The sequence below is a fragment of the Tachypleus tridentatus genome, chromosome 11 (assembly GCF_004210375.1).
Source record: "Tachypleus tridentatus isolate NWPU-2018 chromosome 11, ASM421037v1, whole genome shotgun sequence".
In the NCBI taxonomy this organism is placed as follows: Eukaryota; Metazoa; Arthropoda; class Merostomata; order Xiphosura; family Limulidae; genus Tachypleus; species Tachypleus tridentatus.
Window position 1 is genome coordinate 24,847,987 of NC_134835.1, and position 21,924 is coordinate 24,869,910.

At 34.4% G+C, this 21,924-nt stretch overlaps 1 protein-coding gene across 1 annotated transcript; it reads right to left on the reverse strand.

Annotated features, from left to right (window-relative positions):
- Positions 1-2,124: 2,124 nt before the first annotated feature.
- Positions 2,125-7,333, reverse strand: LOC143231450 (small EDRK-rich factor 2-like). The gene is made up of 3 exons (XM_076465988.1): positions 7,114-7,333; positions 4,177-4,300; positions 2,125-2,407 (listed from the first exon to the last, which is right to left on the reverse strand). The coding sequence occupies exons 1-3, from the start codon at positions 7,118-7,120 to the stop codon at positions 2,332-2,334; spliced, it is 207 nt and encodes a 68-aa protein (XP_076322103.1). The 5' UTR covers positions 7,121-7,333; the 3' UTR covers positions 2,125-2,331.
- Between the last annotated feature and the right edge of the window lie 14,591 nt (positions 7,334-21,924).

The window sequence follows — 21,924 nt, forward strand, 5'->3', positions numbered from 1 at the left end:
TGCTCGGTTTAAGCATTTCACTTTACCTGATATGCAGTGCAATACTGACTTCTGAAAACTGCTCGGTTTAGTGTTACTTTCACTTACTTGATTATATGCAGTGCAATACTGACTTCTGAAAACTGCTCGGTTTAGTGCTACTTTCACTTTACCTGATATGCAGTGCAATACTGACTTCTGAAAACTGCTCGGTTTAGTGCTACTTTCACTTTACCTGATATGCAGTATACTGACTTCTGAAAACTGCTCGGTTTAGTTACTTTCACTTTACCCGATATGCAGTGCAATACTGACTGAAAACTGCTCGGTTTAGTGCTACTTTCACTTTACCTGATATGCAGTGCAATACTGACTTCTGAAAACTGCTCGGTTTAGTGCTACTTTCACTTTACCTGATATGCAGTGCAATACTGACTTCTGAAAACTGCTCGGTTTAGTGTTACTTTCACTTTACTGATATGCAGTGCAATACTGACTTCTGAAAACTGCTCGGTTTAGTGCTACTTTCACTTTACCTGATATGCAGTGCATACTGACTGAAAACTGCTCGGTTTAGTGCTACTTTCACTTTACCTGATATGCAGTGCAATACTGACTTCTGAAAACTGCTCGGTTTAGTGCTACTTTCACTTTACCTGATATGCAGTGCAATACTGACTCTGAAACTGCTCGGTTTAGTGCTACTTTCACTTTACCCTGATATGCAGTGCAATTCTGAAAACTGCTCGGTTTAGTGCTACTTTCACTTTACCTGATATGCAGTGCAATACTGACTCTGAAAACCTCGGTTTAGTGCTACTTTCACTTTACCTGATATGCAGTGCAATACTGACTTCTGAAACTGCTCGGTTTAGTGTTACCTTCACTTTACCCGATATGCAGTGCAATACTGACTTCTGAAAACTGCTCAGGTGTTACTTTCACTTTACCCGATATGCAGTGCAATACTGACTTCTGAAAACTGCTCGGTTTAGTGCTACTTTCACTTTACCATATGCAGGTAAGTGCATACTGACTTCTGAAAACTGCTCGGTTTAGTGTTACCTTCACTTTACCTGATATGCAGTGCAGAGCTCAAATTATGTTAAAATGCAAACCGAGACCTGATAATGCTTGGAAGATACATTGTATGGATTCTCACTGCCTGCAATATTGTGAAACATTGTGAACTATTCTGATTAAAAGAATTTTACTGTTACTTTGTTATGTACGTAGAAACAGAATTTAACTACTTTAAAGGAAAAACAAATTCCTGTTTCATAACAATGTTTGATGATCTTATTCACCAAAAACATTGGTGAATTATAGAAACTGACATTTTGACATTAAAATATGTACAAAACAACCATGTTATCAGCACTTGTATACATTTGTAGCAAAGAGAAAATTAAAAAACAAGCAGTTACATTCAGTGCAAACATCCTGCTAGTATACAAAACAAATATATCAATAAAAAACACTTAAACCATTCTTAACTTAGAAAATGCTGAATTTATTTATAACAAGGGTTACAAAACCATAGATCTACATTTTAGACAGTTAATGTAACAGTGCCCTTAATGACAAGAATAATTTCACCACTGAATTTACCCAACAAACATTGTGTACAACAATTAGAACAGAAATGATATAACAAACATTGTGTACAACAATTAGAACAGAAATGATATCACAAACATTGTGTACAACAATTAGAACAGAAATGATATCACAAACATTGTGTACAACAATTAGAACAGAAATGATATCACAAACATTGTGTACAACAATTAGAACAGAAATGATATCACAAACATTGTGTACAACAATTAGAACAGAAATGATATCACAAACACAAACAATTGTGAACATATCACAAACATTGTGTACAACAATTAGAACAGAAATGATATCACAAACATTGTGTAAACAATTAGAACAGAAATGATATAAACAAACATTGTGTACAACAATTAGAACAGAAATGATATAACAAACATTGTGTACAACAATTAGAACAGAAATGAAATATAATAAACATTGTGTACAACAATTAGAACAGAAATGATATCACAAACATTGTGTACAACAATTAGAACAGAAATGATATCACAAACATTGTGTACAACAACTAGAACAGAAATATCACAAACAAAGAAAGTTTATTCTTTTGGTAAGTAAGACCTTGAAATTCAAATAACTGATTAAACACAAACATAGTTGCCTTACACTACAAAAAACAAAGGAAAAAAAATCTGTCACATTTTACTCCAGCAAATTCTGTTTACTAAATGAGAAACTACATGTCAATACAGGTGATAGTCACTTCTTGTTCACTGGTTTTTACTTTTTTTATTCACTAGTTTCTCCTCCACTCTGTTTCTTTTCTTCTGCCTTCTTCTGCTTAAGGCGCATCAGTTCTGCATCCCTAAAATATACGAACAAAACTAAAACTGTTCACCTGAATTTTAACATGTTAAATACACTACACATTCCCTAGTTTAATGCTGTTAAAATTATACCAGGAAATAAAAATTAATTGGCTAATTACATTAATTATATACGAATCTGTCGAAACTGTAATGATTTGAAATATAGGTGATTTCAATAACTGTAAAAATGGAAAAAATATTTATAAAAAAACTAAAAGTGAGGAAACAAGGTAGGAATGGGTGTGATGATATAATAAAACTTCTGTATAATCTCATATTTGGTCCATGCCCACTTTGTTTACTTTTTATATTCTGTATACAATTAGCTAGTTGGACTAAACTTATCAAACTTGGTTATGTTTATCATACAATGACTTGTTTCCTCACTTACTATTTTTCCAATTGTTCATTTCTGTGCATTTTCTTTACCTAGTGTTCGTATACATTGTGAGTGTACGTGTGACGACACATTCCATTATGTGCAGTGTCATTTGGTTTATATGTAGTGTACACTGTATACATACTAAAGGTTGATAAGTTAATCTACACAACTATTTAATGCTAGTATTAGTACATAGTTCCTGTAATATTGTTCTATTTGGCACTATTATAAACTATGGTAAATGTTTGAAACTACGAGAAACATTAAACGATACCAATCGGTAAGTGAGGTTAAGAAACTTGTGGTCTTGTAAATTGTTTATATCTGTTTTACTAACTTTCTCAAACAATCCCATCACTTCTAATTTTGTATGCAGTTTGTTTATCACATCAGAGTCTCTCAAATAATCTGAAGATTTATTATTTTGTTGTTACAGGTGTATATGAATCAAGAGTTTGTACTGCATGTGTTGTGTATCCACATCATTACTGCATGTGTTGTGTATCCACATCATTACTGCATGTATTGTGTATCCACATCATTACTGCATGTATTGTGTATCCACATCATTCTTATGATACATATTATAAAAAGCCTGCTTGTTACCGATACTTAGTGTATTAGAAATCGAGTATATTACAAAATACTCAAGTGAGAAAAACTACTAACATACAATCTTATAAGTTATTTATTTCTCTTATAAAAGATTTGGCATCTTGTAAGTGTACACCTTTTAATATTAAGTTGTAAATACAACCAACTATTTTGTCATTAATTAAACAATAACTTAAAAAAGGTGGATTACACCGAACAATTGTCACAAGTGACTCCTTGCAGCCACAGAACAAATGTCACAAGAGTCTCCTTGCAGCCACAGAACAAATGTCACGAGCATCACAAAAGTCTCCTTGCAGCCACAGAACAAATGTCACGAGCATCACAGGAGTCTCCTTGCAGCCACAGAACAAATGTCACGAGCATCACAGGAGTCTCCTTGCAGCCAGATTACATTTAAAGATGTCAGACTCCTTTGCACTTATATCAAACTTGGTGATCATCCGCTATACAGTGTAATAATTCCATTAATGAATACACATAAGCTAGTCATAAAACAAATTATAACTTCAGCATCACAAAGCCAGGAGAAGCTGGATAAAACGTTTGTGTTTGGAGAAAGTTTCTTTACCGCTCACCAATTGCACTTTCAAGCTTCATGCTTTTAATCTATGCATCGAGGTGACGTTCAACCGAACCCAAGTTATTGTCCCCAGAAAGGAACCTTTACAATTAAAATAAACAAGAGAATTACTGAGAAGAATAATGGAACCAAACCCTTGTTGAACCACGTGTACCCCTTTACAACACTGGTTTCAGTTTATATACCTGTGTTTACGTTCCTCAAGTGTCAGTCCCTTATTTCCGGTTTTTAGTTCAGCACTTTTCTTTTTGTTCTGTTCCTGTTGTTTCTTCACGGCTTTCTGCCGGGCCAACTCACGCTGGTTTCCACCTGTTCACAAAACAAAACATTTTACACCACTTTGAGTGTACAAACAGCCACTAAGATCAAAGTCATTAAAAGAATTTGAATTCCTTGAAGGCCACAAAACTACATTCAAAATATTCAGTTTTTTTACTTTGTTACTATATTAAGGAAGTTTGTTTTCCATTCTAGTAAAAAATATTTTGTTGGAAGAAACAAAAGTAAAAGGAACTCAATAGAATATACAAGATTTTTTTCCCATAACTACATCTAGCAAAACACTTATCTTGATTTCCATTTCATCCTGGATAGAATTTGATCAATTTCTTTTTAAATTAATTTTAAGAATAACCTCTCTAAAGAGGTAATGTATGTTTAAAGATGGAATTGTGTTTTCTTTCTTTATGTGCACAGACAGGTGAAAATATTAACCCATGAGCTTTATCTCATTTGGTTTGTGTGACAGGTGAAAAATATTAACCCATGAGCTTTATCTCATTTGGTTTGTGTGCCACAAATGACCTTCATGCTGGTCTATCACATAATACATTTTATTGTCACTTTTATGAAGTATTGATGAAAAAAAATGAGAATGTTTTAAACAGGATAAGAGAAATTTAATTATAATGGTCTAAGATTACACGCGACATTGGTTTGTTTGAACAAGTTACATGATTGGCTCGAGAGGAAGAGTGTGGCGGAGTTAATTTATCCAACCATAAAGGTCTTAAAAATTTAAAAACTTCATGTGGCTTATAATTTTGATGCTACAACTATTAGTAATTTGATTATTTTAACACTAAACACCTGTGCTAATACTAACAGTTTCTCAACTAACCCTTCTATATTATTTCAGTTGTTTAAAAATATATCATGCCTAGCAGACAAGGTCGTTTTGTTTTTTTAACTGTTCTGAGGAGGAGTGTCATTACATCACAGTTTGACAAGTGAAAATCTTTATTATATATTCTGTAACACATTTCTTCTGCCAATACAGAAGTATGTCTAATACATGACATATAAGACAAAAGAGTTTTAATATAACATGGGACCTATTGGTCTACATTGCCTGTCCCAAACTCTCAACTAAAGAAAATTCTCAAAGCCAGTCCTTATCACTCATATAATTATCATTCTTTCTCTTAAACTCACTTAAATTTACTGTCTCTACAATATGTCTCCTATCCTACCAAAATGTATATTTGATCTCCTAGCCTTACTGTTCTGACTGTTAGATATGAAAAAAGAAGTTGACACATCAGCTATACCAATCCTCTTCACAATCTCAAACACCTCAACCAGGTCATCCCTGAGCTGGCGAGCCTTACTGTTCTGACTGTTAGATATGAAAAAGTTGACACATCAGCTCTACCAATCCTCTTCACAATCTCAAACACCTCAACCAGGTCATCCCTAACCTTTCTTCTTTCAAGATGACAAATTCACAAACTTCAACCTCTTCTTCCATTGTAGTAACCCTTCTTTTACATTCTTTCCAACAACTCAGTCTTTCCTAAGGTAAGGAGTCCAAGACTGGTCACAGTATTCCAAATGTAGATTACAATAAAATTATAACTTCTTTAGACTTGTATTCAATATGTCTGTTTATACAACCTAAAATACTATTTGCCTACCTCTAGCAACAGCACACTGCTTGGATAGCTTAAGAGATTGACTGACTCTTACGCCAATATCTCTTTCTTTTGTGATGCTGTTAAAGTTGTCTTACATTTATCATAATTAAAATACATATACTATTTATTTGTCCAAAAACCAAAATATTCATATCATCTGTAAATTTAAGTAATTCATTGACTATTTTTAGTCATTGTCATTCATGTAAATCAAAAAGAGCAAAGGTCCTAATACTGAGACCCAAGGTACCCCACTTGTGACAATAATCTAGTTTGGGTTAAACTCTAATATAACAACCCTCTTCTTTTTTCCATCCAGCCACTCTTCTATCTAATTTGCTAACTTAACCCCCACACCTACAGATGTTTCTTGCAAGCCCTTTATGTGACACCTTGTCAGATGCTTTCTGGAAATCCAGATACATGAAATATACACTCTATTCCTGATCTACATAAGCAGTAACCTTTTCAAGGAATGTCAAAACATTTGTGAGGCTTTAGTAAAACCATATTGACTATCCAACAAAATATTAAACTTTGTTAAGTGGCCTTGTGGTCCTACAGCATCTTTTATTAAACTTTCAAAAAATTTTTGCATAACTGATGTAAGACTAATAGGCCTACTATAACTGAGACAATTTTTAATCACTTCTCTTATAAAGATGATATTACCTAACTTCCAATCGTCTGGTACATGTCCACTATTCAATTTCAAGGATTTACAAAACAAAAAAGGCAGAAAGTAACTTGTATATCAAATCCTTAACTTTTTTCAAAACCCTTTTGTGCTACTGAAATATAAGAGAAGATAAATAATTTTCAAGTATAATTACGTTAGAAGTAAATACTATTAGGTTCCTACGTTTTGTTACAGTATACTATAATGTGTGATTGATGAACTACTAGTTTAGGCCTAGATGAATTAATTAAGAAGTGAATACAGTTGTTTAAATGTTAAACATCTGACGCATCCACCTTTTAATGTTCTTTTTTTACAATTTGATATTTAATGTTTACAATAGAGATAAATATTATCACTGATAATAATAATAATATAACGGTAAGAGGTAACTTGTATCACAAAGATAATAGAGCAGCTGGCCCAGTATTTGAACAACTCGTCTTATTATCTCGTAACAGCGGTTAAAATTTAAAAGTCAAATATTTATAAACTGATTGCCAGAATTGAAATGTTCTGATACTTACGCGCCATTAAAAGGATGGAATCAAAGACTGATTCTTCCACAGAAGAGAACAAACTACAGCTTCGTCACCAACTACACGTTACAACTCCAAACTAAAACATTAGTCATTACATTTCCTAATTTTAGAGCACTGTCATAAATTATGTATATAGGTTAATAAATACAACGTATCAATGACCCGTTGGATCGAAGTTTTCAGACTGCTCCATCGGTGGGTTAATCTCTAGATTTTAATGTCTGTGAAAAATACTTTTAAATACCAAGTATTCTGAAATTGAAATGCAACAAACTTTATTCTTTTAGTATAAGATATACCAAATGTTTTAAACCAATTATATAAAAAGAATATATTACTTAATATTCTAACTATTTTGTGACAGCTTTTACTTTTCGACATAATTTTTTATCGAGGGTTCATAGTATCCCAAATTATAAGTTGCATTTGATTTTGAAAATATTTAAATTTCGAACGCGCAGAGTTTCTTAGTTACTAAATGAACATTAATATATATTTTTTTACACTCAACCGTATATAGTAATGTATGTAGAGAACAATTTACACTTTCGTTTTTTTACTTTACTTTTAGACATAAACATTTTAAAGCTTTTAATATTATAAGACTCTTTAAAAGTATTGTGTTACAGAAAATGAAAGGATAATATGTAAGAAAAATAAATTATTTGTTTGGTTCGTTTTGCATATTTGAGCAGAGCCACACAGAGGCAACTGCCTTAGTCATCCACGATTTTCTTATTAATTAGAACACTTTGTAAGGCATGTAACACATAAGAGCAATTATTTTACACATATGCATTTCTAGATATCAGGGGGAAGAAAAGCGCACCCCTGTAGAGAGTGAAGTCTATTAGGTTTTTAAAATGTTAGGTTGTCGTTTTAAATTATTTAATTTACCCTCACAAAAGTATTGCTACCAAATCGTTCAAACGTCTATAAAAACTATCATCCATCAGTTGGTTTCTTTGGGTTTGCACAATTTGCACAAAGCGACAAGAGGACTATTTCGGGTAGTAGTCTCTAAATTAGCATTGAAAGACAAGTATGACGGGAGATAGTCGTCACCATCAACCGCCGACTCTTGGGCCACTCTTTTACTAACGAATAATGAGATTGACTGACACATATAACGCCCTCACAGCTGAAAGAGCGAACGGTTATGATTCAAGTGCCCTAATTATCTGGTTATGTCGAGCCGCCATCTGATGAAGAATGGTTGCTAGATTATAATACAGAAAACTCCATGGTGATTTATCAACAGAGACGAAGTTAGACGCACATGATGGAAATATTGCCTACCATATTCTCAGGCATCATATATATGCATAATATTCCTTATCATTAAATAAACTGCAAAAATTTTAGTTCGATTACATAGCACAAGCCCGCTGTGTCAGCTTGTATGAATTATGTTTATTTGCAATCGACAAATTTGCAAAACACTACTATGAGGGTTCTTAGTTTGTTTCTCAATTTGCTGCTTCTCAGAATGAAGTGTGTGATTGATCTAGCTGGGTTACAAGTGGCAAATACAAGACACACATGTCTCTCTCTAATCAAAGTACTTGAATTTGTTGGTGAGAGAAAACAAATGTTATGTAGCCTGAGCATTTATAATGTTTCAACATATATATGGATTTCTAGTCCGAGTACCAGAACATGGTCTGTACACAAATATTTTAATACTCTTTCTGAACACAAATTAATGACGGAATAAACATACTCAGTAGCTTCTGTACAAAGCGCTACAAATGTGAATTAAAATCTAATTATTGGCTACTTATAAATTGAGAAGTTTAAAATTTCAGAAGCAAGCCAATAAGTCGTAAATATATTGTAAGAGGTACAAAAAAAAAAAAAGTCTGGTATCAGGTAACTGACTGACACAAGAATGTGCATAATTAAAAGTTTAAACATGTATCTATTACCCAGAGAAAATGAGGCCTAACGATAACCGAGTTATTATATGTCAAATTTTATTTTTACGAGCACAGTGACCCCAAATGGAAAAGCGCGGAACTAGATAGAGACATATTACGCTTCACCACTACCAAGTTAGAAAACAACTCAAGAGTACCGAGATATAAAAAAAAGTCTTGATAAAGTCTCCTCATGTACGTGAAAAAAGTTTAAAGACAACTAAAATCAATGGATCAATAAAGCATTTTGTATGCTTTGAATTCAAGACTATTCCGTTTGTGCTGTTCACCACCGGGTAAATGCTGCCATCTAGGGATATTGTTTAACACATACGTAAAATAATTTTTTTAATTATTAACAAGCTTCACGATAAAAAAAACTGTTAGTTCAAAACACAACTTGTTAATTGAAATTATACAATAAAAGAATATCTGTGAGTTCAAAAACTAAGACTAAAAGTGTGCTAGTTACAGTCGTATAATTGTGGTTATGGCTTGTATATGTACCGGTACAATCATATAATCTTCATTAAAACAGTCCTCCGTTGATACAGCGGTAAGTCTTCGGATTTACAACACTAAAATTCGGGGTTCGATTCCCTCGGTTGATTCAGCAGATAGACCGACGTGGCTTTGCTATAAGAAAAAAAAACACGCACAAACTGCTGAGAATCTTGCACTTAACGTACAAAAGTATTTGGCCCGGCACGGCCATGTGGTTAAGGCACTCGACTCGTAATCCGAGGATCGCGGGTTTGAATCCCCGTCACACTAAACATGCTTACCCTTTCAGCCGTGGGGATGTAACAATGTGATGATCAATCCCACTATTCGTTGGTAAAAGAGCAGCCCAAGAGTTGGCGGTGGGTGGTGATGATTAGCTGCCTTCCCTCTTATATATGCATAGATCTTATAGATAACACCGCCTTCTACATTCCGACACTCAGTTACACAACCCCTTCCAAACATGTGGTCAGCTTCCGGTCAGTTACCTCTTTTTTTCTTTGTGAACCTGACGATGACGGAAGAAGGTCGAAACTTTGTTCGCTCTTCTATGTAAAATATTTTCTCAACCCAAACGAGCCGTTTTTGCATATATATTTCTCTACAAGTGGGTTTTTTCGACATCACTATTGGCCCGGCATGGCCAAGCGCGTTAAGGCGTGCGACTCGTAACATGAGGGTCGCGGGTTCGCATCCCCGTCGCGCCAAACATGCTCGCCCTCCCAGCCGTGGCGGCGTTATAATGTGACGGTCAATCCCACTATTCGTTGGCAAAAGAGTAGCCCAACAGTTGGCGGTGGGTGGTGATGATTAGCTGCCTTCCCTCTAGTCTTACACTGCTAAATTAGGGACGGCTAGCGCAGGTAGTCCTCTTGTAGCCTTGCGCGAAATTCAAATAATTAAACATGTATATATGTATCGGATTTATTTGACCACCTATTAGCCATATTTAATTTATCTCTATACTCTGGATACATCCCAGTTTCTTGGAAGCAAGCTAACATTTTAATGTTCCACAAAGAAGGAAAACCAGCCAATAAACCAAACAGTTATCGACCGATCAGCCTGACCAGCTGTGTAGGCAAAATTCTTGAAAGAACAATAAGCAACAGACTCTTCACATTTTTAGAAATTAATTCAAAATTACCAGAAGAACAAAACGGATTTAGAAAATATAGACAAACAACAAATCATTTAATTAGATTAACTGAAATAATAATAAACAGTTTTAATTAAAAAAAAAGAATGCACTCTCGCCTGCTTTCTCGATATCGAGAAAGCATTCGACACTGTATGGCACAATGGTCTTCCTATGAAATGGAACTACCGCGTGGAATTATTCGCTGGTTATCTAACTTTTTGGAAAATAGAAAATGTAGAATAAACGTAGAGGAAACCTTCTCGGTGTTCTTCACTCCAGAAGCTGGCGTCCCTCAAGGAGGGATGGTTAGCCCTATTCTCTTCATCATGTATGTAAATAATATGCCACTCAAAGACCCAAACTATGGATACGCGTCATAGTTCGCTGATGATGTAGCAATTTGGAAAAGTGCCCCTACACCAGAAATAGCAGCCACTAACTTACAACCATAACTAAACAGATTATGTGAATATTGTGAAAAATATAGAATTAAAATAAATACAGCGAAGACAGAATTAGTAATATTTTCAAAACCAACGAAACATCAAAAAGTTCAACCTCAGATTTACATGAACGGAGAGCTTCTCCAAACTGCTACATCTGCAAAATTTTTAGGGTTAACGTATGATTCTAAACTTATATGGATAAAACATGTAAATAACATAAAAATTAAAATTTGGCGAAGAATAAACAATGCTAGGAGTCTAACTGGTAAAAACTACGGAAAAACACCAGAAAACATCATTAAAATATACAAGACATACATTAGACCTGTAATAGACTATGCAGCTCCTGCATAGATCAATGTAAGTGAAAAACAAATACAAACCAAACTCCAAACATTACAGAATACACTAATTACGTCATCATACAGAATACCTAATACCACTTCCTCAAAGTTCATGCATAATTACTCAAACACACAAACAATACCACATAGACTTCTACATAGTACAATAAAATATTTTGATAAAAATTGGCGAAAAAATGAATTGTTATGTGAACTAGACAGATATTGCATATCTGATGAAGGAAGACCTAAACACCTCTTCCTGTTAAATTTGTACATCAGATCTTTAAGATAAAATAAAATTTTAAAATAATAATAATAATAAAATAATGCCAAAATAAAACAGGCCACCTACGTTCTAGACTTATTAAAAAGAAAGAACAACATAAATGGGCATTGTCCTGAAAAGGACCAGATTAAAGTTATATTACTTCAGCCATTCAGAATTTACTCGTAATATATTAATCAATCCACTCCAACTGGAAGGAGGAAGAGGTCTAGTGCACCTAACCCTCCTGGGTATACAAATATATATACCCAAACACCAGAGAGAGAGAGAGATCAGATGTAACCATATAGTCCTGGTTATAACACATATATACTAGGTATATAACGAAGTGAATTATTGGTATTGTGTATTGGTTTTATTTGTTCTTTTTCTTTTCTTTTCACGATAAAAAAATTGTAACTGAAAATACAAGATTGAAAAAGCAATAAAAATACTATACTAAAATACCAATGAAAGACAAATAACACGTTGAGCATACTAAGGATAAAATCCAATCATTATTTCGTCAAGCGGCACCTAATTAACGACACCAAAACAAATTAAATCCGATAAGAAGTAAAACCAATCTGTATTCAGCTAAAGTAGACACGAACAAAATCAGTTTGTTGAAAATAAAACAAAGTTCGAAGACGGCCCTAAGAGCATCTTGATGTACTCAATCGATTCGAAGTTCTCGGCGTCTTTTTAACCTATGAGATATCTAGTTAGCTCGTGCTGTTATTGTCACAGATCATAACGAGATTATACAGATGGGCTGAGCTTGGCTGAATGAAAAGTGGTATTTATTGATAAGATAAAGCATTAGGCTTTTAACAAGAGCTAAACTACGACACAGTTTTCCAGTTAATATGAGTATATATATATTAAACTGACGGTTTTATAATGTATATATTAATTCGAAGTTTAGTTAATTTTGTTTCATTGGTTTTAATTTCTAGTGTGATTTCACACACAAAATTCTGCAGTATTACATGGTACTGCAGTATCAACTGACATTACTTTAAGCATTGGTGTTTTATCTCTGACTCAGAGCATACAGCAAAGCGTGCCATGCAGTGTTTGTTAGAGATTAAGAAATATGATTTATTTTGTATCATGACTCGAAAGTTTAAACATGAACCTAAACTATGAACAGCAGGAACGTGCAGTCTCTAACACACCAGTCACGCTGAGTCGGTGACAGAAATGTCTCTCAACAGACATTTTATGGGGTCTTAGTTGTGGAAAATATTTGTCTGTTGTCAGGGTTCATTAGACTAATGCATCATGTACAGTAGGTTTCTACTGGTGTTTTTTTTTTAATTTCTCAAATAAATGGACGAAGATAAGTTCAAACTATATGTTATTAGTTTATCTTAAGTTATTTTTCTCTTTAATTAATATAAAGTTTTGGTTAGTAATATCTATGACAATTAAGGGCTAAGATTTTCTTTCCTTTTTTGCTGAAAACGTAGTTTACTGTGGACAGGGAAAAATGATAACTTATGCAAAACATTTTATCTAAAAAAATTGCTATAAAAGACCTTGATACTTGAAACAGATTTTCCTTACGAAAATAAAAATAACACCGAAGAAAAAAATTATACTATTTAGTGTTATAGATAGATTAGAAAGATATAAATCAGTTTAAGCTTTCGCTACCCAGCTGAATTTTATTTTTTAGTTTATTAAAAGTTTGGTGATAACTTCATTTTCTCACCAGAGGGTAGTCGTATTAATAAGAAACGAAAAACAATTTGCCGTCGGGAGAAAACCAAACAGTTACTACATGTCATGATTACGTTCTTTTTATCACGTTTAGTGTCTATTTCAATAAGAAACTACATTAATATACTAAATATATTACAAAAGAAATACTTAAGAGTTGGCTGCCGTTAAACAAGTTACGAGAAACTTCAAGTAAATTTAAAGTTTCCATAACCAGTTTGATGGGATTATAACACTTGTTATAAAAACAACGCCATCATCCGGACCCCAGGGAAAACGTTTCAGAGTTAATTAAAATATCTGCTTCGATTCTATTATTATCTGTCTGTACGAAAGAGCTCTTCTTGAAATCTTTTCGGTTTATTTCAATACTATATTTAAATTAAACGCCGTTATAGAAAAGTTTCTGAAAGCAGTTCCATGTTCGTTTTTGCTGTGATATATAAAGTATTTGTAATTTAACATAATTTTAGTAGGGCTAGGTGTTATCCTTGGTCCCGGCATGGCCTAGCGCGCAAGGCGTGCGACTCGTAATCCGAGGGTCGCGGGCCCGCGTCGCGCTAAACATGCTCGCCCTCCGAGCTGTGGGGGTGTATAATGTAACGGTCAATCCCACTATTCGTTGGTAAAAGAGTAGCCCAAGAGTTGGCGGTGGGTGGTGATGACTAGCTGCCTTCCCTCTAGTCTTACACTGATAAATTAGGGACGGCTAGCACAGATAGCCCTCGAGTAGCTTTGTGGCGAAATTCCAAAACAAACAAACTGTTTATGTAAACTATCCGAATTTGTTTTATTTCTTTCCTAGTTTTGATCTGTTACCCTTCAGTGGCATAGTGGTATGTCTGCGAACTTACAACGCTAGAATCCAGGTTTCTATACCCGTGGTGGGCAGAGCACAGGTAGCCTATGCTGCTGCTTTGTGCTTAATTTCAAAAAAATAAGACATTTTCACTGCGACGTGTATAAATTAACACCTTTTCTAGTGCCAGGTCCATTTTTAGATACACGATAAATAACGAAAATACTTTTTGGTTTTACTGTGTCATTAGCTGAAACTGGAAATGGATAAATGTAGGGAAGTTAAAGCGGAAGTATGGTTTCTTTGTGATGAGTTGGCGGTGGGTGGTGATGACTAGCTGCCTTCCCTCTAGTCTTACACCGCTAAATTAGGGACGGCTAGCACAGATAGCCCTCGAGTAGCTTTGTGCGAAATTCCCAAACAAACAAACAAAGTTATCCTTGGTTTCGTTACATAAATGTTGAGTAGGGGAGAGAGGCTACACTTGGTATTTTAATAAGTACCGAAGAAAAGAAAACTAACAAATGTGAATAAATTTTATTACTCAAAGTATTCCTGATTTTTTTTTAAAACTTATCGTGTTTTTCTTCATAAGTGCCTGTTATGGCCTGGTGGTCAGGACATCAGCAATCTGCAGGTCACAAGGTCGAATCGTCCCATTGAATCTTTTATAACCTTTCAGCTGTGAAGATACAAGTTCAGCCTCATTATTCATCAGTAAGGAACAGTCCAAGAGTTGGTGGTGTGTGGTGTTTCCTTCTTTATAGCCTATTACTTAAGAATTAGGAACAGTTTAACGTAGAAGATGGTTCTCGAGTGCGCGACATTCATCAAAATAAAATTTTACTAAATTTTTGGAATAACTAATTCACAACAGTATATCAGTTTTGATACATGTAAATAATAAGTATTTTATTTTTTATTATTAAAATATAGAGAAGATAATTTACGATTACTTCTGCTTATAGTTTTAAACTTTCAGGTTTATCATTACTATAGATACAAATAGGCCTAGAGTGTTAATATTACACATAGCAATGTAGATACGAACTTCAACATTTTGTATATTTGGCATTCCTCAACGATATACATTTTAACAGTTAGACCTAGTAATTAATTTAAGTGTTTAATATGTATCATAGCCGTTATAATTTATGATAATATTATTATATCATTTAATGCATAACATTTCATATAATATGATATATAATATTTGATGTATACGTTTGGTTTGAATTTCGCGCAAAGCTACACGAGGGCTATTTGCCCTAGCCGTCCCTAATTTAGTAGGGGTAAGACTAGAAGGAAGGCAGCTAGTCATCACCACCCACCGCCAACTCTTGAGCTACTCTTTTACCATCGAATAGTGGAATTGATCGTCACATTATGACGCCTCCACGGCTGAATGGGTGAGCATGTTTGGTGCGACGGAGATTCGAACCCGCAACCCTCAGATTACGAGTCGAGTGCCTCAACCCACCTGGCCATACGCTGTGACAAGGGTGCTGTGATGGTACACATTAATTTGAAGAAGAGAATCTGTACATTGGCCAATACTATAATCTAAGATGCGAACCACTCAATGATACAGTTTAATTGGATTCTACAATTAGTGCTGTTACTATAAGCAAGTGATTTTCAAGGTAGGTAACACTAGTTTTAATGGTTACTGCATTTACATTAGATTATTATATTATCACCATTACTAAAAGTAAGTAATATCCAAGGTAAGTCATACCAGTTTCAGTGGCTGTTACGTTTACCCTAGATCCTGGAACTGACATTTATTACAAGATAATTAAAAACAATCTAAATTACCAACTTAATAACAATATCTGTAATTAACACTGCTGTTACGACAGTTAGATTGAACAACAATACCTAAATTAACACTGTTACGACAGCTATATTTGGTAAATATACCTGAATTAACACTGTTACGACAGCTATATTTGGTAAATATACCTGAATTAACACTGTTACGACAGCTATATTTGGTAAATGTACCTAAAATAACACTGTTACGACAGCTATATTTGGTAAATGTACCAGAATTAAGTACTAAATTAACACTTTTACGACAGCTATATTTGGTAAATATACCTGAATTAACACTGTTACGACAGCTATATTTGGTAAATGTACTTGAATTAACACTTTTACGACAGCTATATTTGGTAAATGTACCTAAATTAACACTGTTACGACAGCTATATTTGGTAAATGTACCTAAATTAACACTGTTACGACAGCTATATTTGGTAAATATACCTGAATTAACACTGTTACGACAGCTATATTTGGTAAATGTACCTAAAATAACATTGTTACGACAGCTATATTTGGTAAATTTACCTAAAATAACACTGTTACGACAGCTATATTTGGTAAATGTACCTAAATTAACACTGTTACGACAGCTATATTTGGTAAATGTACCTAAATTAACACTGTTACGACAGCTATATTTGGTAAATGTACCTGAATTAACACTGTTACGACAGCTATATTTGGTAAATATACCTGAATTAACACTGTTACGACAGCTATATTTGGTAAATGTACCAGAATTAATACTGTTACGACAGCTATATTTGGTAAATGTACTTGAATTAACACTGTTACGACAGCTATATTTGGTAAATGTACCTGAATTATCACTGTTACGACAGCTATATTTGGTAAATGTACTTGAATTAACACTTTACGACAGCTATATTTGGTAAATGTACCTAAATTAACACTTTTACGACAGCTATATTTGGTAAATGTACTTGAATTAACACTTTTACGACAGCTATATTTGGTAAATGTACCTAAATTAACACTGTTACGACAGCTATATTTGGTAAATGTACCTAAATTAACACTGTTACGACAGCTATATTTGGTAAATATACCTGAATTAACACTGTTACGACAGCTATATTTGGTAAATGTACCTAAAATAACATTGTTACGACAGCTATATTTGGTAAATGTACCTAAATTAACACTGTTACGACAGCTATATTTGGTAAATGTACCTAAATTAACACTGTTACGACAGCTATATTTGGTAAATGTACCTAAATTAACACTGTTACGACAGCTATATTTGGTAAATGTACCTAAATTAACACTGTTACGACAGCTATATTTGGTAAATGTACTTGAATTAACACTTTTACGACAGCTATATTTGGTAAATGTACCTAAATTAACACTGTTACGACAGCTATATTTGGTAAATATACCTGAATTAACACTGTTACGACAGCTATATTTGGTAAATGCACCTGGAAACACTGTTACAATGGTTAATGTTACAATTAACAATGGTTAAAGTGCAGAGTACGTTTTTGTCAGCAACGAACCACAAACCCTGAATCTTTGGATCAAAGTCGGAGTACATTAAGAACTAAACCATGCGTGGCTTTAATAGCAATGCACAAAAATGTTGTCAGTTCCTCAAACTTTAGTTGCACAGCAAGTATTTAAGTTATTGTGGCGAAACGACATTTTTGGGCTATAGTAATCAAATGTTCAATACTTAATTTTATAGTTAGAACATTCACTATAACAACAAATATCTCATAAAGATAGCTAAGGGTTATGTATAACTAGGTGACTGTGTTACTTGTTTCGTTTCGTCAAAAAACAAACAAATATATATTAGGTTTGTTGTGCAACGACGAAACGTTTATTAGCACACATGTTGAACGTTTCACGTATGTTACAGAGCAGCGAAAATAAACAGAAAAGTAAAACAATATTTTAATCGAATTTCAATTTGTTTTGACCTTCGGTTTCCGAAAACCGAGTAAATGTAAGTGACAATTATGAACTTTACCAAGTAAAACGTCTAACCTAAATAACCTCAGAACAAAACTTTAACCTGTTTATCTACGAAACTAGAATAAAAACGGCTTTCTTACTGTTTCTCGAAGTGATATAATCCATTCAAAACTACAGAGGTTTAGTACTGATTTGGTAACAATACCACTGAAGGCTACAATATCTTATCACACCGTGTTTTACTGATTTGGTAACAATACCACTAAAGGATAAAATATCTTATCACACTGTGCTTTACTGATTTGGTAACAATACCACTGAAGGCTACAATATCTTATCACACCGTGTTTTACTGATTTGGTAACAATACCACTGAAGGATAAAATATCTTATCACACCGTGTTTTACTGATTTTGGTAACAATACCACTGAAGGCTACAATATCTTATCACACTGTGCTTTACTGATTTGGTAACAATATCACTGAAGGCAACAATATCTTATCACACCGTGTTTTACTGATTTGGTAACAATACCACTGAAGGATAAAATATCTTATCACACTGTGCTTTACTGATTTGGTAACAATACCACTGAAGGCTAAAATATCTTATCACACTGTGTTTTACTGATTTGGTAACAATACCACTGAAGGATAAAATATCTTATCACACCGTGTTTTACTGATTTGGTAACAATACCACTGAAGGTTACAATATATATTATATAAGAGATTCAATCCATTTTTTCGCTGAACTTCTAAGATAGAGATGATATAAGAGACAAGACTTTAATTTAATAGACAAGAGATAGAGAGCCGTAAGAAACGTAGATAGACGATGAGAGACAAATAGAGAAACAGTGCCAGGAAAAGAAAAATTACAAGATAAACGGATAAGAAAAAACAACAACTTACGTTTAGAAATGCAAAAAGAGACAGATACAATGTTTTACTTACTACTAATGAACGTTAGCGCAGTGCACCTAGCTATAAGTAGTTTTTCAAACCTACATTTGTCACAGTATTACTTACACCTCTGTCACACCCTCCCCCTAGAAACTTGCTGGTCTTGAATCACCCAGAAACCTTAGACAATCTCAGCCTGGATTTAGGCGTTCCGGCGAAGCTTCTAAGAAACGACTTGCGTAAAAATCCGATGAAGTTAACTCAAATTAATAGAAACTTTCTACTGTATCGATCGCACATAAATACTGATGAGGATTTTGTTGTTTTTTGCGTCAGAAATGTAATAGTAGAAAGCACTAATTATCACGACAGAAATCATGCTAAGATTTGACTATAGTCGAGGCTCAAGAAAACGACTGCTGTTAGAAATGTATTGTTTAATAGGAAGAAAAGAAAGCAGAAGTTAGTATAATTTATTCTGGAGACAATTAGTTAAGAGAGAGACTCGTTATGGAAGATTTTGAGCCAAGATACAGGAATTTATTTGTTGTGACACACAGTTACATAATGGCCTATTGTGATCTGCCCACCACGGGGTCGAAACCCGGTTTTTAGCGTTACAAATCTTCTGACTTATCGATGAGATACATGGATAGGTTTGCTTGGTTTTGAATTCCGCACAAAGCTACATAAGGGCTATCTGCGCTAGCCGTCCCTAATTTAGCAGTGTAAGACTAGAGGAAAGTCAGCTTGTTATCACCACCCACCGCCAACTCATAGGCTACTTTTTTTTCCTGTCTTGAAAGAAAAAATATATTTTGTGTTAAAACTTGCAGTTAACATTGTGGGGGCGTTATAATGTTAAGGTCAACACCACTATTTGTTGTTAAAAGACCAGCACAAGAGTTGGCGGTGGGTGGTGCTGAGTAGCTGCCTTCTCTCTAGTCTCACGCTGCTGAATTAGGGACGGCTAATACAGATCTCGTATAGCTTTGCGCGAAATTCAAAACAATCGAACAAACAATAAACTTAAAGTTCAACACACATCTTACTTTTACTGTTCGTATCTTCTGATGCAGATCGAATCTCAAGCGCTACCTAACGGTAGCAACAAATATTATTATTATCGACGTGCAGCTGATCGTTTCATAATATACGTTTGTGTTTCCATCCCTAGTGAAACCTGTCACACTCTGATAAAAAGAACAACTTTAGTAATGTATGAATGCATTACTCTAAGTGTGTTTAAAACTGTATTATTTTAACACATGTGGTTATCTGTGGTATATTTCTAGTTAAGCTTCCAACATGGACACATCAACCAGAAAGAAAAGTGTCAAATAATTCCTCGAACAAGAACCAGAATGCCATTATAACCACCATGAATCTGAAGATTTCAAAACTTAGGAAATGGTAAAGTGAACAACACTATAAATATGTAGTTACAAGCTAGTGACATCGCTGTGTATTATGTGTACTACATGAAGTGACATCACTGTGTATTACGTGTACTACATGAAGTGACATCGCTGTGTATTATGTGTACTACATGAAGTGACATCGCTATGTATTATGTGTACTACATGAAGTGACATCGCTGTGTTATATGTGTACTACATGAAGTGACATCACTGTGTTATATGTGTACTACATGAAGTGACATCGCTGTGTGATATGTGCACTACACTATAAATATGTAGTTACAAGCTAGTGACATCGCTGTGTATTATGTGTACTACATGAAGTGAAATCGCTATGTATTATGTGTACTACATGAAGTGACATCACTGTGTATTATGTGTACTACATGAAGTGACATCGCTGTGTGATATGTGCACTACACTATAAATATGTAGTTACAAGCTAGTGACATCGCTGTGTATTATGTGTACTACATGAAGTGACATCACTGTGTATTACGTGTACTACATGAAGTGACATCGCTGTGTATTATGTGTACTACATGAAGTGACATCACTGTGTTATATGTGTACTACATGAAGTGACATCGAAGTGATATATGCACTACACTATAAATATGTAGTTACAAGCTAGTGACATCGCTGTGTATTATGTGTACTACATGAAGTGAAATCGCTATGTATTATGTGTACTACATGAAGTGACATCACTGTGTTATATGTGTACTACATGAAGTGACATCACTGTTGTGTGATATGTGTACTACATGAAGTGACACCGCTGTGTCATATGTGCACTACAAGAAGTGATACCGCTGTGTGATATGTGTACTACATGAAGTGACAATCGCCTGCTGTGATATGTGTACTACATGAAGTGACACCGCTGTGTGATATGTGTACTACATGAAGTGACACCGCTGTGTGATATGTGTACTACATGAAGTGACACCGCTGTGTGATATGTGTACTACATGAAGTGACACCGCTGTGTCATATGTGCACTACAAGAAGTGACACCGCTGTGTGATATGTGTACTACATGAAGTGACACCGCTGTGTGATATGTGTACTACATGAAGTGATACCGCTGTGTGATATGTGTACTACATGAAGTGATACCGCTGTGTGATATGTGTACTACATGAAGTGACATCGCTGTGTGGTATGTTCACTACAAGAAGTAACATCGCTGAGTGTTATGTGTACTACATAAAAATACAATATCAATTCCGTTTTAAGTGGCGGCTGTAGAAAGTCATATTTTTGCATGTTTCGGGGCGTTTTACCCATTTTAGCCCCCCCTTACCCCAAATGACACAGCGGCATGTTTGCAGACTTACAAGCTAAAAACCAGGTTTTGATACCCGTGGTGGGCATAGCACAGATATCCAATTGTGTTGCTTTGTGCTTTACTTCAAAGAAACTTTTTTTATATAAATCTAACGTGTAATATCCTCTTTCAGTTAACAGACAACCTACAATCATGCTCGCTGATTCACAATACAGGGAATATCGAACGCCTCCTGGTTGTAGAATTGA

What these genes read in the sequence shown, in the direction of transcription:
- LOC143231450 (XM_076465988.1), bottom strand. An exon ending in CTTGAGGAACGTAAACACAG is followed by an intron (nt 2,408 to 4,176) that starts GTATATAAACTG and finishes CGTATATTTTAG; the next exon opens with GGATGCAGAACTGATGCGCC.